This window comes from Priapulus caudatus, unplaced genomic scaffold (genome assembly GCF_000485595.1).
Source record: "Priapulus caudatus unplaced genomic scaffold, Priapulus_caudatus-5.0.1 Scaffold674, whole genome shotgun sequence".
NCBI lineage: Eukaryota > Metazoa > Priapulida > Priapulimorpha > Priapulimorphida > Priapulidae > Priapulus > Priapulus caudatus.
In genome coordinates this window covers 50,188-68,330 of record NW_014577735.1, presented here as the reverse complement: position 1 = coordinate 68,330, position 18,143 = coordinate 50,188, and the positions used below count along the sequence as shown (strand labels likewise).

Here is an 18,143-nt window from a genome sequence, read left to right as displayed (position 1 = left end):
TGTGTTCCTTCAGGGTCCCCCCCCACATGAAAATTCATGTCTTGATAAAAAAAAATGAATGATAACAAGCAATCCCGTCAGAACACTAATAATACAAAAAAAGTTATATATGTTGTGCTCTCTCCCCAGCGAAAATCTAGGCCCCTCCAGTGCCCCCCCCCACCCGGCGGAAAAAATCTAGCTAGCGCCACGCTCCAAGTCAGCGTATCTATATATATGTATAGATATGTGTCAATTCTGTAACCTGACTGTGATTACCACACCCCTACGGCCATAGCAACACATAAGATGTTGATCATTATTCCATGTGGAAAAGTGAAAGTCTTATTGCCATACCCAAAACACTCCCAGATTATCCAGTATGTGTGACTGGGTGGATACCTGTCAGCGGAATTTTTCTAAATATTTCTAATAGACCAATTATCCTATTTCTGTGTTCATTTACTAAAATAGGTAATAAGATTGTTATAAGTTCTTTTTTGCTTTTCATTATGAGGAACTTAATAAGTATGCCTCTATTCTACAACTCGTTATCATCGCTTGGACCATGGCAATGTTCTTCCGTTTGGATTCTCGGTGACGTGAAACTGGTATGTATCAATTATGCTATATTAGTGAAATAGTCTAGTTACAACCACGTTTAATATGTAATTAATGAAGTAAAGCAATTTAAAGAGTGTGCACCACCTACATAGCAGTACACGTCCACAGATCTCCAAGATGTATCACAGTTATGATCAATCAAAGTTTTAATAGAAAAACGTCAGAAAAGAAGTACAATTGCTTTAATCTGTCTATATATATTTAATACTTTTAAATGACTGGGAAGTATTATTCAGGCCACATTGGTGTACATAGACCAATATGTATCAGTAATCTTACAGATTAAAATTCTGAGCACAAAACAATAGCTGATAGAAAGATGCTGGCCAGTGTATTGATACCAGCGTTATTACTGGAAATTCTAGCTATACCCCTAGGCACGGTTCTCCAAATTTTATTAAAATGCCATGACGTGAAACAGAGTAATCATTTGCCCCAAAATCTTTTAAACGTTTGCGTTGTCCTTTGCACTGCCAATGGTGTCCTTGCCTTGTAATCACTACATCGACCGCGTCTGCCCTATGCACGAGTGTGTAGACGTCGTGTAGTGACCGCGTGTATGCCCATTACTCTCTGCAATAGTTGTCGTCACGTGCATTTATCGTAACTGCATGTGTGTACATATTCTGGCATAGGCTATAGTCCTTATGCCTGTATTCATCTGTTTATAATATCGTGTTTTTACATTCTTTCCGAGGCTTTGACTTTGAGACGCTTGGTAGTTAGTCCATGGTTTGTTTCCCATTTTCTCATAATCTGCGTGATGGCTTATATCTCATGTACTCTGTTGTCTTGTGTACAGGCCTACAACTCTGCGCTCATCTACTACCATTGTTGTGCTGGCCTCAAGTTACAATCCATAAATCTAGCAATAAATATACTTTGCTTGAGTACTCACTGTATTACCTGAATTTTATTATATACATTCTCTTGCACTACTATGTTAGAATCACTAATTAAATGTCGTACCTAAAAATATGGCGATTGGTATCTTAATTTGCATACAATTTTAGTGTTATATAAAAAAGGCAAAGTGCTAAGCACATATCACATCAAACACTGCCTTTTAAAGAGTGTGCCATGGTAACAAACGAATTATATCTTGTCCTTTGTAGATTTATCATTCCCCTTTACAACACTGTTGACAGAATATGTGTGTTACTTCACACTGTATGATCGTTGGAGGCGGATATATCTTGCAGCTGGACAACACTCATCGGTCTTAAATATCAGTAGGCTCACTTCGGGCAATGTGTTCTTGAGTACAATGAAACAATCTTACTCTTTATTTGCTCCTTGAGTGTTATCCTAATAAATTTTCATTTCCATGATGATGCTGTAAGAATACCAATGTGGGCACGTGTGAACTGTTTTCTAACCCTTGAGCGCATGACAGTTGCTCTTGGTCTGACTTACGTATTCAATTCTTTGCGGACGCCGCCTGCGTCTATAGCGCCTTCATTGAGGCTATAAGCTTGAGGCAATAATCACGTATCAGCGGTGTATCATAGGCAGAATATCTCATTGACAGTTGAATAAGAAACGATGGCCAATGTGCTCATTGAGTAGGGAATTAACATTTTGATCAAATGCTCTGGCCTAAAAACGATGAGAGTCAACAACAAATTGAGTCACGTAAAGGGCAGCCAAAGAATGACATGAGCTGTTTAAGAATATGACTGTTGTAGTTTTCCATGGAATACGAATATTCACTGAACGCACTGGGCTTTTGCAACGCTGAACACAGTAGTATTTAAAGTTTGGGATTTTTGTTATGGCTGTCTATGACAGAATTTGCATGGATCGCATGTATTCCAGCTGAAATTGAATAAAGTGTCGCGGCAAGTAGAGCAGGGGGGTATGTTTGACTTCTGGCTCGCGCCCTCGCTGTTGTTCAAGCCTGCTCATTTATAAACTGACGTTACACTGCTATCGCCTAATATTAGTAATTCACGGCCTTGCATAGAACTCTTTACTCATAATAAACCTGTTTGTCGTCGATGTACAACCGTTATTGCCGCGTAGCATACATAGGTATCTTCTAACAATAGAAGCATCGCAAAACATACGATAAAATAAATTATATTAGTATATATATAGGTATTATTTATTTAATGTATATATAATATATATGACTACCAGTATCGACAGAATTGCTTATCGTGTTCAATAGTCGAGAGGCAATACATTTCATTTGTTCATTGTAATCCTGGATAGCATGCACACGTAATATATCACTAAGGCATAGTTACATTGCACGTTGCAGGGAGCCCTGGTGAACGCGTTACGTAAACGTTGTACAACCGCCAAAAATTAAGAGAAAGAGGTGCAAAACCAGGATAACAGGCAGATATTAGATAACGCCAGTATTTGTGGTTAGAAATATCCGAATTTGATCGGGTTCTCCCGTGCGGAATTTTTCTCACGGGAATTGCGTTCGCGAACATGTTCTTGTCACCGCAACCCATCCCACTTCATCACACCACGCCGCACCGTGCTGGCTATCCTGTGTTGCTCACATAGACTGCGGTTGTTCAGGGATGTGCGGTTGCACAATATTCTGTGTTTGTGTCCATACCGGGCCATGTTATCACGTTTATATTGGCTCGCTGTTATTCCAACGATGCGAAATGTCACCCGTGCTAGGGAATTCTCTTAAGCTGATCTAATATTGGTGGTTGGTTGTTTGCATGCTGGCATAATGCGAGGGCGTAGCCACTTCCACTACGTCAATTATACTAACAGTGCCTAACATTGAAGTTCGGGAAATGCCCAATAATGTATATTATATTAGACTTACTATATTGCAGGCAAAGTATACCAGTTGATAGTTGTGATGCCGTTAACTGTGATGGTCCCAATTTAAGTCGGGTGAGAAATGTACGGGGAACAATTGCATTTGCATCTAGTGCCTTAGCAACATCGACATCATCATGTATAAGATCAGGAGTACCACGAAGAGAAATGCAGTCACTATTTATACGTCCTTGATAAGATATACACACACAACGCACACGCACACACACACAGAAAACCACACGCCACGCCACGCACCGCACACACACATCACTACAGCACACACACACACAATATATAATATACTATATTATATATATATCTATATATATATATATTATATATTATGCGCGTACAACACATAGTTCTTTGGTTTTGGAGGTAACAGTAAAGTGTGCCGAGAGTACATCAATTAAGTCATTACTAGCATCGACCTTGTAGATAAATATTATTAATAAGTACATATCTATACCGGACCCTGCCTACAGCTGCATTTTAGCATATGTTCATAATATTATATATAGGCCATTGATACTAGTCATGTAAAAAGACTATAGAGTGTGTAAATTTGGTGGGTTAACAATAAGAGGACTCATCTACATAATATTTTTTGTATTTTAGGCGGCATTCGAATCCATGTACCGTTCCCCTACATGTAACAATTAAATAATATAGAATTGTTGTTTTAATTGACTACTTCACGAAGTATTCCCTGGTAAATTGTTAAAATTTTGGTTGGGCCATTTTTTACATTAAAAGTAAGAACAAACGAGATCTAAACGGTATCGTCACATTCTACCTGAAAGATTGTGTTTTTCAAACTAGTGACAAATCCCAAAAACCTGGACGATTAGTGTTCCTTTGATCATTAATTGCATTGTATGCTATGTATGCGTCCACGAGTGTAATGTTTACATGAACAAGTATAGTAACATAAGGAGTATAATGACGCAATTTTAACCATACAAGTTATACAGAATTACTTATATCTTTGGTGACAAAAGTGAAATATTGTTTAAATTTTTACTATTTACGTGACGTACATCACTTTTAATATGAGGCAGATGTAAATGATCTATTAGTGCACATCTTATGATATTTACAAACAAGATTTAATAATTAAATTTCCATGACGTTGTTACACGTAACAGTATCTACACAAAAATTACATTCTTTGCTTGAGCATATTGATCTTCTCACCACATTTCGTTTAGTTGTTTTTAAATTATCCCAAACGTCGGTATTCATTGCATTGCTGTGATATAATTATTACCGTTATTATTTACGTGTACTAATATCGGCATCAATACTTGCAAACGAAATAAGAGCATTGATTTGTTCGTGCTTACTGAATATTAATTAATACTTACATGATTAATATTTTAATGTGTTAAGTATTCATGGTTGCTGTTCTGTATATAATCTGAAAGGAAAATTGCGTTGATAATCTCTACAGCGTGACCTTGTGTCCAATTACACGTGAGGATCGTTCGTACTATCTCAACTACAGTCTCATTGTTGAACGAGTCCAAGCATTGTCTAACGGATCTCTAATGTTTTATATTTAACAAGCAAGTACCTAATAATAAATCCTCACATACGAACTGCTTTCAGAATTAATTCCATTATTTTCTTTAATATTATCCGCTATAGTATTTGTAGAGTGTATAAGCCATAATCTCGTACTCTTAGTTGTAACAAGTAATACATAATACGAAAATTACATTATTATTAAATGTACTAATTTATGCAATATGCAGCGAATACCAATCGCAAATACTATCATCTATTCGTCAACATATACAATTACTCTAGCACAACTGTTGGTCAGATGAAATACCATAGCCTTATCAAAAATCTAAGCATATATTACCGACTCCATAGACCGGTTAACGAACTATGGGAAACCCTGAGTTTCTCGTCACAGTGTACTAGAGATAGGTCCCGGTTATAAGAAAAAAGTTTAGGGTTAAGACTAATGTTAAGTACGAATTCTTGTTTCTGGACAACGTGCCGCCTGAACATACCGTAATGGACAGTGGTATAGTACTGTTATGATATAGTGTTACCCCTTGTTGGATAATTAGTTAAACGAGGTAATTTTATTACTTACTTTTCATGTACGCGATTGTCTTTACCATAACTTACGAGAAATGTATCTATTATATATAAGTGTAACAATTCTGCTCTCGCTTTGGGTAAGAGTTATAATAACCGTGTATAGTTTCGGTTCATTCTAACATGCCGTGCACATAATCGCGTAAGTTGCGCACGATACCCACGTCTGTGCGTGGCACACTGTGGTCACGAAAATCCGTCGTTCTGCTACCAGTGAAAGAACTCGTTGCCTAACCGTGTAAACAGATGAAAAAGGCCTGTTTCATCAGCGAAAAGACTTAACGCTATTCTTACCGACGTGCTAAAGAAACTCGTAGTTACTCCATATATGTTGTTACACAATCTGTGTGTAAGCTTCGTAATTATGAACGGACTTCTTCGCGTTGTCTTGAACATGATAAGTGCAGGAAAGTACAGGCCTAATTAGTCTCTTTTGTCAATTTCACACCACAATGTGTTCATGGGTGCTGTTCTATGTACCACATAGAAGTATTCAATAAAAGGAATCTTTTATTTATCACCACATGTATAAGTTCGTATAATATATACAATACAAAACGCACGAACGAAAACACAACACGCCAGCGCACGCATTCAGCGATGGTTTAAAGCAAAGGTTGTCCTTGACCAATTTTTCCTATACACGGTCCTGTATATTCACGATTGCGAATAGTCGGCACGCAGTGTTGGCGAACGAATGTGCTCATTTACGCTCCTAATTATTCTTACCATCCACTGTCCTGCGTTCGAGCAAGAAATCAATTAAATAATACATCGCTTTGACACGTTTTCATCGACGAAGCGACATACACTTGTCGAAGCTCTGGTAATAGTCTTGTTAATGCGAACCGGTTGTTCGTATTGTGGTAACAGTGCCGCGTCAGTACAGGTAACACGTATAGACGCATAGATAGACCTACTTCGGTCCTAGCGTTGTCTACTCACTAACGCTTTGATCCGAAAATTTGCTCGAGCAATAATAATTTTCTTTGACAATGCACGCGCGATCTATTAAGTATACGTCGAGATAATCGTAACAATGCATCCCGTCGTGCTTTTTTGCTGCACCCACACTGGGTCTTTAATTCACCTCCGTTCCATCCTTATAGTACTTTCATCACGAACTCAACATCTGGCACGGCCCAAGCGCGTGGAAGTGATGAACTTCCAGTGTTTTGTGCATGTATAAGTGACATGCCATTGCTCTAATCATTTCCCGCTTCCCGACCTGTCTTATCATGCAGTTACTACGACGAGCTTCACGTTATCCCGATTCCAATCTTCCGGCCTTTTCGGTTCCGCTAGATCTCGTCCGCATCGGGTGTGACCGTCCCAACGTCTTCCTGTTCTGCTGATTCCGGCGGCAGCGTGCTCCGTCTGCTGGGTGGTCCGCTGACGCTGGTTGCTAGCAACGGGCGCTGGCGCGCCGGTCTCTGCTTGTCGTGACGCCGCCTGCGTGCAAGCCTCCACTCGCTGCGCGCCTTCTGTCCCGATCCTTGGCGAGGAAAACTGAACCAGCCGGTCGATCTTCGTGCCCGTCGTTTTCGCGCCGCTTCCTTGCTGCGAGCTCTGCTTCGCGCGCCGCGTCGAGCGTCTGCGAGCGAGCGTCCTCAACTGACGTCCGCCGGCGGCCGACGCGCCTCCGTCTGCGTCCGTCCGTCGTTCTGGCGACCGGTCGTCGCTGCAGCGCCGCCCAACGTGTTGTGGCGCGCCTGCGCCGGCGACGAACGCCGAGCGCGTCGGGTAAGCTGTCCTCGTACTGCGTAGCGGGTTGACGCGAGAACGAGCAGCCAAACATTCCGCGCTGTGCTGCCTGCTGCTGCTGCTGCCCGGGAATTGTTAACACTCGCGTCCAGTTCACGCTGAGATCTCGTGGTGTACTGTCATACGCACGCGCAGTCCAGTCTATCCCAACGTCGCCCGTCTCGATTGTTCGTGTACCTTATCGCCTGCGAGCGTTCTCGATCGTAGAGCCACCGCCGCCGCGTCCGAGCCGCGCGGCGCAGCGGACAGCGCCGCCGCGCTCTCCCGTTCGTCCGAGCTCTCGCCGCCGTGTGCCTCGTGGCGCGAATTCTTCAGGATGCCGTTGCGGCACTCCCGCGCCGGCCGCCATCTTGTCGTTCTGCTCGGCGTTGATCTTTGTCCGTTGAAGCATGGTCGTAGACGCGTCGGTCGGAGTCGTCGCGGCGACGGCAGTTTAACCTTCGGGATGACGAAAGATAGTCGGCGGCGCGATAGTGTCCGCCGTGTTCGCTGTCCGCCGCCCGTCTGTCAGCTTCGCCCCTGCGCGTTGCGCGCGTACCAGTGTGTTGGCGCGCGCGGCCCGTCTGGTTCGCGGCGAGGCGTCAGTTGTCGCCATGTGTTGTTTGCTGGCCCTCGCGCGCCTCGCGTTGTGTGACCACCCGCTGCGCTGCTGTTGATGCTGTTGTTGGATGTTGTTGTTTGATGATGTTGTTGACTGTGTGTTGTTGCTTGTGCGATTCGCTGTTCCCTGCTTGCTGGATGATGAGGTTGAATTGTTGCTGTTGTCGCGCGTCTGTTTACGAGGCACGGCGTACAGAGCCTACCGGCGTCGGGCTCTTCCGCGGCCGAATTCTGATTCGGCCACCTCGTTTAATCGTCGGCTGGTTGGTTGTGTCCGCGCGCGGCGGCGTGCGCCGCGCCCTTGATGCGCGGTTCCGTGCGCCGCCGCTTGAGTTCCTCCCCAGCGTGAAAGCTGCTGAGGTAACCACCGCGAAGCGACACCAGAGCGCCGCGTGGTTCTCTGGTTCGGCGACACCCGCCCGCGTGCGCTTCGTTCACTGCAACGTCGCTTGCTGTTCGTCACGCCAGACGGCGAGTCGATTGCGGCGAGCCCATCTTGTGCGTGACGTCAGTGGGCGAGGCTGCCTTCGATTCGCGATGCGAAGCAATGTATAGGGCGTGTTGTCCAAAACGAACAGGCGTCTCGGTCGTTGTCCGGTCTCTGTATCGTATGTATTTCTGTGTCTTTTGTCGACATTCCCTAACGACAGAGAGCGGGACAGATTTTCATGATTGCATTGGATCGACATTATAATTCTTGAGGAATATGACGTCGGATATTATTCAAGAGAATACCTATCCGATTGCATGAGTTTAATTTAATTTATCAGGTTCGGCATACGAGTCAATAAATTATACACAATTTCACTTAATATTATTAAGTAAAGAAGTAACAGCAGGCAAATTTATAGTCTTGTTGATAACAATATAGCACTTGATAATTATAATAATTCATTAATAATTAGGTGTTGCAGACAGAGAGCCGAGATCGGCTGCCAACTTTGTTTTACATTCTACCTGCGGCGTCTGCAATCTCCAGGGTGGCTTCGCATTTACCGTCTGCATATAGTTAGAGACGACTGTAGTCGACGCGCGTCGTTAACGTCGCTACGCCACAGGCGCCACTTATGCATCGTGGAGGACGTGCTTCCTTTCTCATACAGTCCGACTTGCCATCGTCTGCCTGCTTCACCATCGCTTCCACATTCTGAAACCAAAGGTGAACAACTAGTGTTAACGATGTGTCGTCTGCCCGAACAAAGGTGAACATACTAGTGTTAACGTTTGTGCTCGTCTGAAACAACACTGTGAACGACTAGTCACAACTAATCAATGCGCCGTCTGAAAACAAGGTGAACCGACTTAGATCGCACTGTCGTGCCTGGCAAAGATAAGTGACAACAAAGCGTCTCCGGCCGTGTGCTGCCCGTGTGGTAACAAGTAGAACAGCTAGTGTTAACGATCTCTCGCTCTGAAACAAGTGGAACGATAGATGCACACATATCGTGCCCGTCTGAACAAAAGGAGCGAACTAGATCGCACTGTCGCCTTGGCCTGGCAAAACAACCTTGAACAGCTAACGGTCTCGCCGATCGTGCCGCTGTGAAAACCTGGTGAACATCTCGGCTCTCACGATCGTGCCCATGTAAGAAACAACCCGAACAACCACCGATATTGTGAATGCGCTACGCGTTCATAGATATCTCCTATACAAGTTGAAAATAGCAGTGAAGCCTCTGCTAGCAGTCACGTTTTATCGAACGGACTACCTATACTTCAGTAAAAAACCCGCCGAGAAGAACATAGATTTTTCCAAGTTAGCCTCGAAATTTCTATATATAAAATGGTGCTACTGAAAAATTAGGCTCAAAAGGTTCTTAAATAGGTTCTATAATTGTTTTATCTACTTTTTTTAATAATGTACTGAGCTGAAACCCGCGGCTACAGCGCGGGTTAGATATCTAGTGATGCCTATTGTTACCAGTACAGTAGTTGTTATGTGTAAGGTGTTATCATGGATGAGTTTAGTTGTTGCACATGTTTGTTATTTTTATGGTGAGATGTCAATACAAATACATGATACATCACTGCTTACACGTTAATACACATTAACCATGTGGTTTGGCAAGTACACAGTGAAATACAGACACACGCACACACACACCCAACAAATGTTTTATTGTTATGTATGTTAGAACTACTGGTGATGATACGCGACTCAAATGTTAGAATATAGATAAGGATCTGAATGGGCTGGTTAGGTCGGGGCCGACTCATTACCACGTTGGCTGCCGTAGCATGTAATATTACGTGCTCATCGCATGTTTCCACTGTTGCGGAATATGTAAATATGCAGTATGTGTTCAATACAATTACCAGCGGTCGCTGGCATTGTTATTGTTCGAGCTTGGCTATTGGCATTGGGCATTGGCAATTGTTGATTGCAATCGCGATTATGGTTGAGCCCTCGTCTTTTGTATTTTACCTGCTGTTGCTTTTTAAGTCGTTCATCTGCCCATTGGAAAATTAAGAACAACTTTAAAATCTTCTAGCTAAAACAGAGTTCTTATCGTAAAGGGGTCTAAATGGGAATTTTAGACTAACATTATCACCACGCCCCCCAGGCCCCCCCGTAGCTACGCCCCTGCCTTGGAGTAATCATTCTGACGTTCATCATTCAGTGACAGTTCATCATTCAGAATGATTACTCCAAGCCCTGACATATTGTTTGCAAGAATGCACATGCAAGTACAACCCACACAACACATACAAACACACGCAAGTACGCACGCACATACACAAACAAACACACACACACACACACACACACAGACACACACCCACACCCACCCACTCACGCGCACACGCACGCACGCACGTACGCACGCACACACACTTATGAATATTGTCATACACAACTGGACTATCCGGTTAAGGAAGCATGCTCACCCACCCGATGTGTACCCCTGCCCATCTCAGTAAACCACCAAGTACATGCTATAGGAATAAACATAAAGAAGAATGCAGAGGAGGTACCCCAAATCTTATCTATAAAAAATATATCTTATTAGTTCTAGGTCAATATTTTGACATTTTTGTTAGTTAATAATTACCTTTCCCGTTAAATCTTGTTAAATAAATTACTAAAGCAAACTTGAAAAACCAAGCACCTAAAGAATCCATATAAAGATAAAGGCAATACAAAATAAAACTCATGGAAAAGATTTGAGCTTTTTCACACTACAGAGAATTCACGCATCACAGCTGGCAAAGGGTCATGAATGGCAGTAAAAAACGTGATCGTTTTTTACACGTGAAAAGTAAATTATACGATAATTTCACGTCCCATGCTATACCCTATCAGCACCCTCATATAGTCTGGTGCTTACATTGGCTTCTAGCTTCTTCTTGATATACACGCCATTAGCAGCAGTGCAGACGTTATTAGCCATAAGGTAGACGTATCCAATTAAATTGAATGCCATGTCATCACTGTAAATTTAATGGCATCAGAAACATTAGTCAGGTGCGTACTTAAATACATCCAGTATCCGGTCTGATACGCGTGCGTTATACCATGGTACGTACAACATAGAATAAGCAGACAAATGTCAACCAATGTCCAAACGTTAATCACTGTGACTATAGACATGTAAAGTTTTACCAGGATAGATCGTAAATCATCAACAAAGACCAGAGCAAAATACTAATAATTAAAAGAAATGTAGGTTCTAATTTTCTTACTATTCATACAGAGGTAAGACAGATATGCACAAAATATACACACAAATTGGCACATTTTATGCAGTTTTCATGGTTTCAAAGTGTCCCTCTCTTGGCTCCTATGCGGGGCATTTTCTCACTGGATGCCGAGGCACGTAGCGTCTCGCCTATAGCTCGTTATATTTATATAATTTTAAAACAAGGAAACCATCTGTCAAATTATCTCTGTTTGGTACACAAACAGAGAATCTACAGTTGCTATGTTATTTTAGATTCAACAGGCTCACCTTGCAGCTATTACAGCACCACCTATCATGGCACACACTGTTGACTGTACCATAAAGCTAGGGCGTATACTGAAAACAAAATGAGACAGAAAGTTACATATCAAGCAATTTTTCCTTAAAGGTATGACTATAGAGACTATACAACTACCGAAATGATATGAACATTTTGTACAATTATATTTATTAGTTTACTAGTAATTGGTTCCACATTGTTGTGGTACTTTGTGTGAGAAATGAACAAGATTCATTAGAAGTTTTGATTAGATTCATGATAGACATGATACGTTATTAACACTCACCTTAAAATGAGATATTCTAAAACCATTGTTAGGAATATTGAGAATCTTCGCAGTACTGTGAACATTGGCAAACTATTAAAAAAAACACATACCACATTTTCATTCATATCTGGTTATGTTTCTGTTAGTGTTACTGGTGTTGTTAAACAACTCATACCGATAGTTTTTCTCATTCTCCTCAATCCTTTCTGACAATTGATTACTCCTTTATGCCATGGCAAAGGCTATAATATAGTTATTGTTAAAAATTTATACTCAGCTATAAATATACCTATAGATATAAACACAACATGCAATCCTGCAGTCACAAAAACCTACTTGAGTTTCTTTGTTCCTCCTAAACCAAACACCAAGTTTCCCAGATACAAGATTGGTAAAGGCCATATCTGATAACAAAAGAAACGTGACATTTAATTAGCATACACTTTACATTGCCAGTATGTACAAATTGTTACATAGCAAGGTGCAGATTTTATGATCATGAAGATGTATATATGCTTGATATAATGTCAAGTTTTGGTTCCCTTTTTCGACTGTTCAGTGTGGTTACCGTTACATGCCGAAAAAAATAGGGTAGGTAAATAGGGAAAACATTTTATTTTCTTGAAATATTTTATTTACGAACCATGTCCGAAAGATGTGCGTTGTGCCTTTTGAAGCAGGAAATGATGTCCAATTCATTTTTTTATTTATTTAAGGGTCGCCGCGAATAAATAAGGTCGGTCGGGAAACTGTAACCACACCTATATTTTGTTTTGGCCTAATGTTAATGTGCAATAGAATACCAGAGATGCCAACACATATCTGTAGTTTCTGGCCATCAAATTAGTAGTTCGAGGGTTGACCCGAGTTTGCTAGGGGGTCCAGCATGCCCCCCGGAAAATTTTTTGATTCTGAGATGCAATTTCCTGCATTCTGAGGGTCAAAAATGACAATAAATCGACAAAAAATAACAAAATATTTTTTTTTTCCGATCAGTGAAATTTGTAGTTTGATACAAACTGGTTGTAGTGGTGCAAAAGGATAGAAATTCGTATAAATTACGAATAAATCGTAGTGGTTGGCATCTCTGGAATACGTAATTCCCGTATCTCTTACTTTTCTTGGTATATCCCTTGAAATGTCTGGAAACTGAATTATCCCCAATAGTTTTGCAGCATACAGTACAATAACTGTAGCAAACATCTGAAAATGTCAAAATTTCTTTTTATTACAACTCACATGCAAACTGAATTGCTAGTTGCAATCCAGTGGATAAGAATATAAAAATGGGCACATTGTGCACTTTTGGTTAGAATTGTGAAACTTTGCACACGCATAATACCATAGGTCCTGAAGATTTTCTGATACAGCGTCACTTGATATATCAAAAATTATCTAATTTACATGAGCATGCTGTATGTCAAAATGTTCCTTATTTAGTAGGCAAATACACTATGTTAACAAGACTGCAGTGATGATGATTTTTGACATATCGGTCATTTAGCATGCAAGTTTTCATTATTTTTAACCATTTCATAGTTTCAACCTTATTTTATTACAACTTAGATAGCTACACTCAATAAATTATATTGCTTCTAGAATATTAGTGCAGATATCTACAAATCATTTGAGCTATTTCCTGAATAAATTGGATGAGTATTATTGAAATTATAGCCAAAACCCTAAGAGTGTTATAATGCAATACTCGTTAACACGCCAAGGGGCGCTGTCTGCCACCAGATGGCACTGTTCATTTAGCACTATATCAGAAATTCTTCAGGACCACATGTAGTACGTGTGTGCAAAGTTTCACAATTCTAACCAAAAGTGCACAATCCATAAGACGAAGCCATCATAAAATATTAATACACTTTAGACAGTATCTTTCTTGTAAATCAAAATAATTATTGCTGCCCAATTAGTGAGTAGCCAACATTTACCCTAGCCATGTAAGAGCAGTTATTATACATAATCATGTAAAAAATACCTTAAAAATACCATCTGGAATCTGCAGTGAATACTAAATGGTAAACTCATTAAAGGGCAAAGACAAATGCTATATAACAGAATATAAAACTAAACTAAAAATGATGGTTGGCTCTTATTTAATATTGCAAAGTTCTATATAAAGTTACCTGCATATACAACTAATTTTCCAAAACTTGCACACAATAGATATATTAACCACAATAGATCATGCATAACAAATAATATAACACACATCCTTTAACCTAATTTAGTAAATATAAGTAAGAATGATGAATAAATAACAATGTACACAATAAGAAATTTGCAATTTTAATATTTTGAATGTAAGTTAAGTGAAGTTGTTGTGTACTGTGAAATGTAAGTAATAGCTTAAAGGGATAGTAGACTCTAGGATTTTACTGCATACAACTGTACTTACTGTATAACAAATCGTCTATACCCACACGTATTTGTTACCAGATACCTAATTTAATTGTTATAATTAATTACACATCAACGCTACAAAATTTGAACGGCGCCATGACAACCGCGACCGTGCTGCCACCCCAAAAAAGTTGCGTATTTTACCATTTATTTTGCACGTTACAGACCGAGGGCTAATCACAAAAGTGCAATTATATTTATACCTAAATGCTATTTAACCGAACGATATTCATTTTAGGGCAAATTTATCCATATTATAACTGAAACTATATGTTGTTTATAAGATAAAACAATTCTTTTGCTTTTAAATTAATAAATAAGAAACACCCTCGGTCTGTAGCCCTTTGCTGAAAAGTGGTTTTGCGCAACTTATCAGATCGTGCGCTTAGAGTGGCGCCACCGTCATTGTAATCAAACTGTAGTCGTTAGTTTTAAAACATTTTTTAATAATATTTCTAAAGGTGATTGAACCATGAAACTTTTTATGTAGCGTAATTTTAACCTAAATTAACTGAAAATAACCCTAGAACCTAGAGTAAACGATCCCTTTAATTAGAAAGAAAATAAATGTAATTGGAACTAACCTGGCCGATGCCTAGAATTTGAAATGACGGGAACCTGTAAAATAATTAAAATACATTGTGTCATATTTACTCACTTAGTATAACAGTTTTCAGCTTTAGGTTGACACTAATTTTTGTTTATTGGTTATGACTGCAGATTCTTGCTTTCCAATTTTATTTGGCCTGGCACACTGTAAAAAGTAATTTCTCATCAAGGGGTTTACTCTGTTGTTGTATGTTGCAGTTGTTACTTTGTTTTTATTTTAACACGTGCATATATATATATATATTCAGCATTGACTATACACATGCTACAAGCAGCAATTATCATAACTACTAAATTAGAGTTCATTCTGTCACACCCCATATCAGAAGTTTGACGATATACTATGGTAACTATATGGTTGTATATTTGTAATATGTATGCAAGTATAAGAGAGAGCTGGGGGAGAGAGAAAGAGACATAAAGAGAGAGAGAGAGAGAGAGAGATGGGGAGACAGGGAGAGAGACAGAGAGAGAGAGAGAGAGAGAGAGAGAGAGAGAGATGGGGAGAGGGAGAGACAGGTAGAGAGACAGAGAGAGAGAGAGAGAGAGAGAGAGAGAGAGAGATGGGGAGAGGGAGAGACAGGTAGAGAGACAGATTCACCTGGCCCATCAGGATTATTTATTACCAGTTTCATTGGCCCACGGAAAATTTACTGGCCTCGGATACCAGGAATACTCGAAAATAGGCCTAGTAGTTTCCAAGGCCCTTGTCACAAGCTTTCGTCTATGTTTACGTCAGTGCACGTACTGCTCCCGATGCCGCTTGTCAAAGCTCGATAACATGCAGCGAACTGTCGATGTCCCAGGCAACACCTGGCAGGGTTCAAACAAAAGGACATCACCTTAACTGCCGATGTGAGATGCCAACGCATGTATATCAGTGTTATCAACTGACGAATGAACCATGCACGGGGCACCGCCCCGTCTGTGACACGGCCTTTGGCAGACTTCGTTAACGGAGTGCAAATGCTTAGTGGACTCTACTATGTACTGTTCATCAAGGCGAAGCGGACTGGGAAATAAGGGACAGCTGCGTGAAATAGACTACATACTGCGGCGGTTCGTACATGCCACCCTGACCTGAGGAGGAACACTTTCTGTCCACCTAGTTTTGCGATCCATGCGCTGGCTTTCATTATGGGCCGGCACGATCCACCATGTTATCTTTTCTTCTCCTCTGCCGCGTCGCACTTCTCTCTATGCGCGGCCAGTGCTCCATATTTGGCATCTTCCAAATGATTTAAGTTACACTTGCAATCACTTCCAATGGATTGTCATATTTAGACAATATGGCGGCGGTACAGTGTTCTTTGACCGTGTCAATTTATCTACATGTAGGCACTCGAATTTAATAGGCGAAATCAACATATGCCCGCGTGCATAAATTATTAAAACCATACACGGGTTAACTTATATTTCAATATCGGTCAGAAATAACGTTGATACTTACATCTTAAATTTAGCGTCATTTTGTGAGTTGTAATGGTCGGTTTATTGTGACAAATCTCCGGCCATTATTTTGCGATCGGCGCATCTCATTCTGCGCAGACCCTCTCTGGAGAAGATATACGATTAATCACATAAAGTAATGTTATTGCTGATTATCATATGCAGGCAATCTAAACAAAAAATTTACTCATTGAATTTTAAATTCCACAATTAAAAGCATTTATAATTTTTCTATAACGTTCTTATCGATGAGCTTTATCTGAACAGCTCTGACTCGGACGTTAGTGACAACATGGCGGCCCCATGATAAGAAGGAGTCTATCACTCCCAAACTTTTTTCTGCGCTTTTTTACGCAGTTGCCGTCTGTACTTCATAGTATTTGTTAACAAAATCGATTAAACATCCATAAGTAAGTAGTTTGTGTTGTGTTTCAAATGTTTTAAAATACCAACAATGACAAACGTCGGTCTAAAAATCCAGCCTGTGAGTGACCGTGGTAGTCAGACACGCAGCTAGGGCCTGCATAGTATTAGTACATCCCAAAGTGACGCGTCGTCTGACCGATCGCAATTCGGAGCGCTAGTACTCTAAGCAGCTCAGGCACTAAAAGCTGAATAAATATAAAGCTAAACCCTAACCCTTACCAGTATGGCAGTAACCATACCACTCACGATTAGCCAGCTTAAATAATGCAACCACAAAAACTACCATCGCACAGCTTTAGTGCCTGAGCTGCGAGCGCTCCGATTGGCGGGCGACGACGCGTCACTTTGGGAGGACTGCGAGCGCTCCGATTGGTCGGTCGATGACGCGTTACTTTGGGAGGTATATGCAGGCCCTAGCTGCGAGTGGTAGTCAGTCACCGCACAGACAATAAAAACACTATACACTGGCACAGCTGTATAGAATCACATGCGAAGAGCACAGGACACACACTTACACTTACAGCAATTAGACTTGTAAATACACGCAATTATAGCCTCGAAATGACGTAGTACCTACAGTGATCAGCAGATGTGTCTTGTTCCTCTCAACCCATTCATTTTATTTTACCTAATACCTTCTTTTCAGTTCTCTTCCTGTTCACCATCTGTTCGATATCTCCCACCTGCAATGCTTTGTCCCCTTCCCCCTTTGCTGGCCTCTCTTATAAATCACCACTCTCAGGGTTCTCCAAGAGCATTATAGCCTGGGCGCCCGCCAGCTAACGTCGAGCCCCCCATCCTAAAATTCCAGACCGCCCACTCCTAAATATCATAGCCGCCAATGCTAAATATCATAGCCCCCGGACGCCCCTAGCACGCAACACGCGCCTTCGCGATTTTGCAACTAGGACCGTAAAGGCAGCACCCGGCCATGCTATAATGAAAAAGCTTGGAGAACCCTGCACTCTATCTCCTCATTATCAGTGTATCTCCTCATTATCACTATCTCTGCATCATTCCTTGCCCTCTGTCTCTTGCTGTATCTCTTTTCTTTTATTCTTCATCTTTATACTCTCTCCCTCGCTCCTCTCCACTCTCTCCCTATTTCTAATGACTCTCTCACCTCTCATCTCTC

General features: G+C 41.0%; 2 protein-coding genes across 5 annotated transcripts in view; one reads left to right on the top strand and one right to left on the bottom strand.

Moving 5' to 3' along the window:
* The window catches only part of LOC106812687 (UDP-N-acetylglucosamine/UDP-glucose/GDP-mannose transporter-like), a 27,740-nt gene extending 12,599 nt beyond the window's left edge, over positions 1-15,141 (bottom strand). The window contains exons 1-6 of the mRNA XM_014816624.1: positions 15,109-15,141; positions 13,229-13,315; positions 12,449-12,516; positions 12,131-12,202; positions 11,832-11,900; positions 11,211-11,313 (exon numbers count right to left, since the gene is read on the bottom strand). Of these exons, the coding sequence (XP_014672110.1) occupies positions 11,211-11,313; positions 11,832-11,900; positions 12,131-12,202; positions 12,449-12,516; positions 13,229-13,315 (399 nt within the window). The 5' untranslated portion in view covers positions 15,109-15,141. The remainder of the gene's footprint in view (positions 1-11,210; positions 11,314-11,831; positions 11,901-12,130; positions 12,203-12,448; positions 12,517-13,228; positions 13,316-15,108) is intronic.
* Positions 1-18,143, top strand: part of LOC106812686 (probable global transcription activator SNF2L2) — a 55,384-nt gene that overhangs the window by 2,716 nt on the left and 34,525 nt on the right. The window lies entirely within an intron of this gene.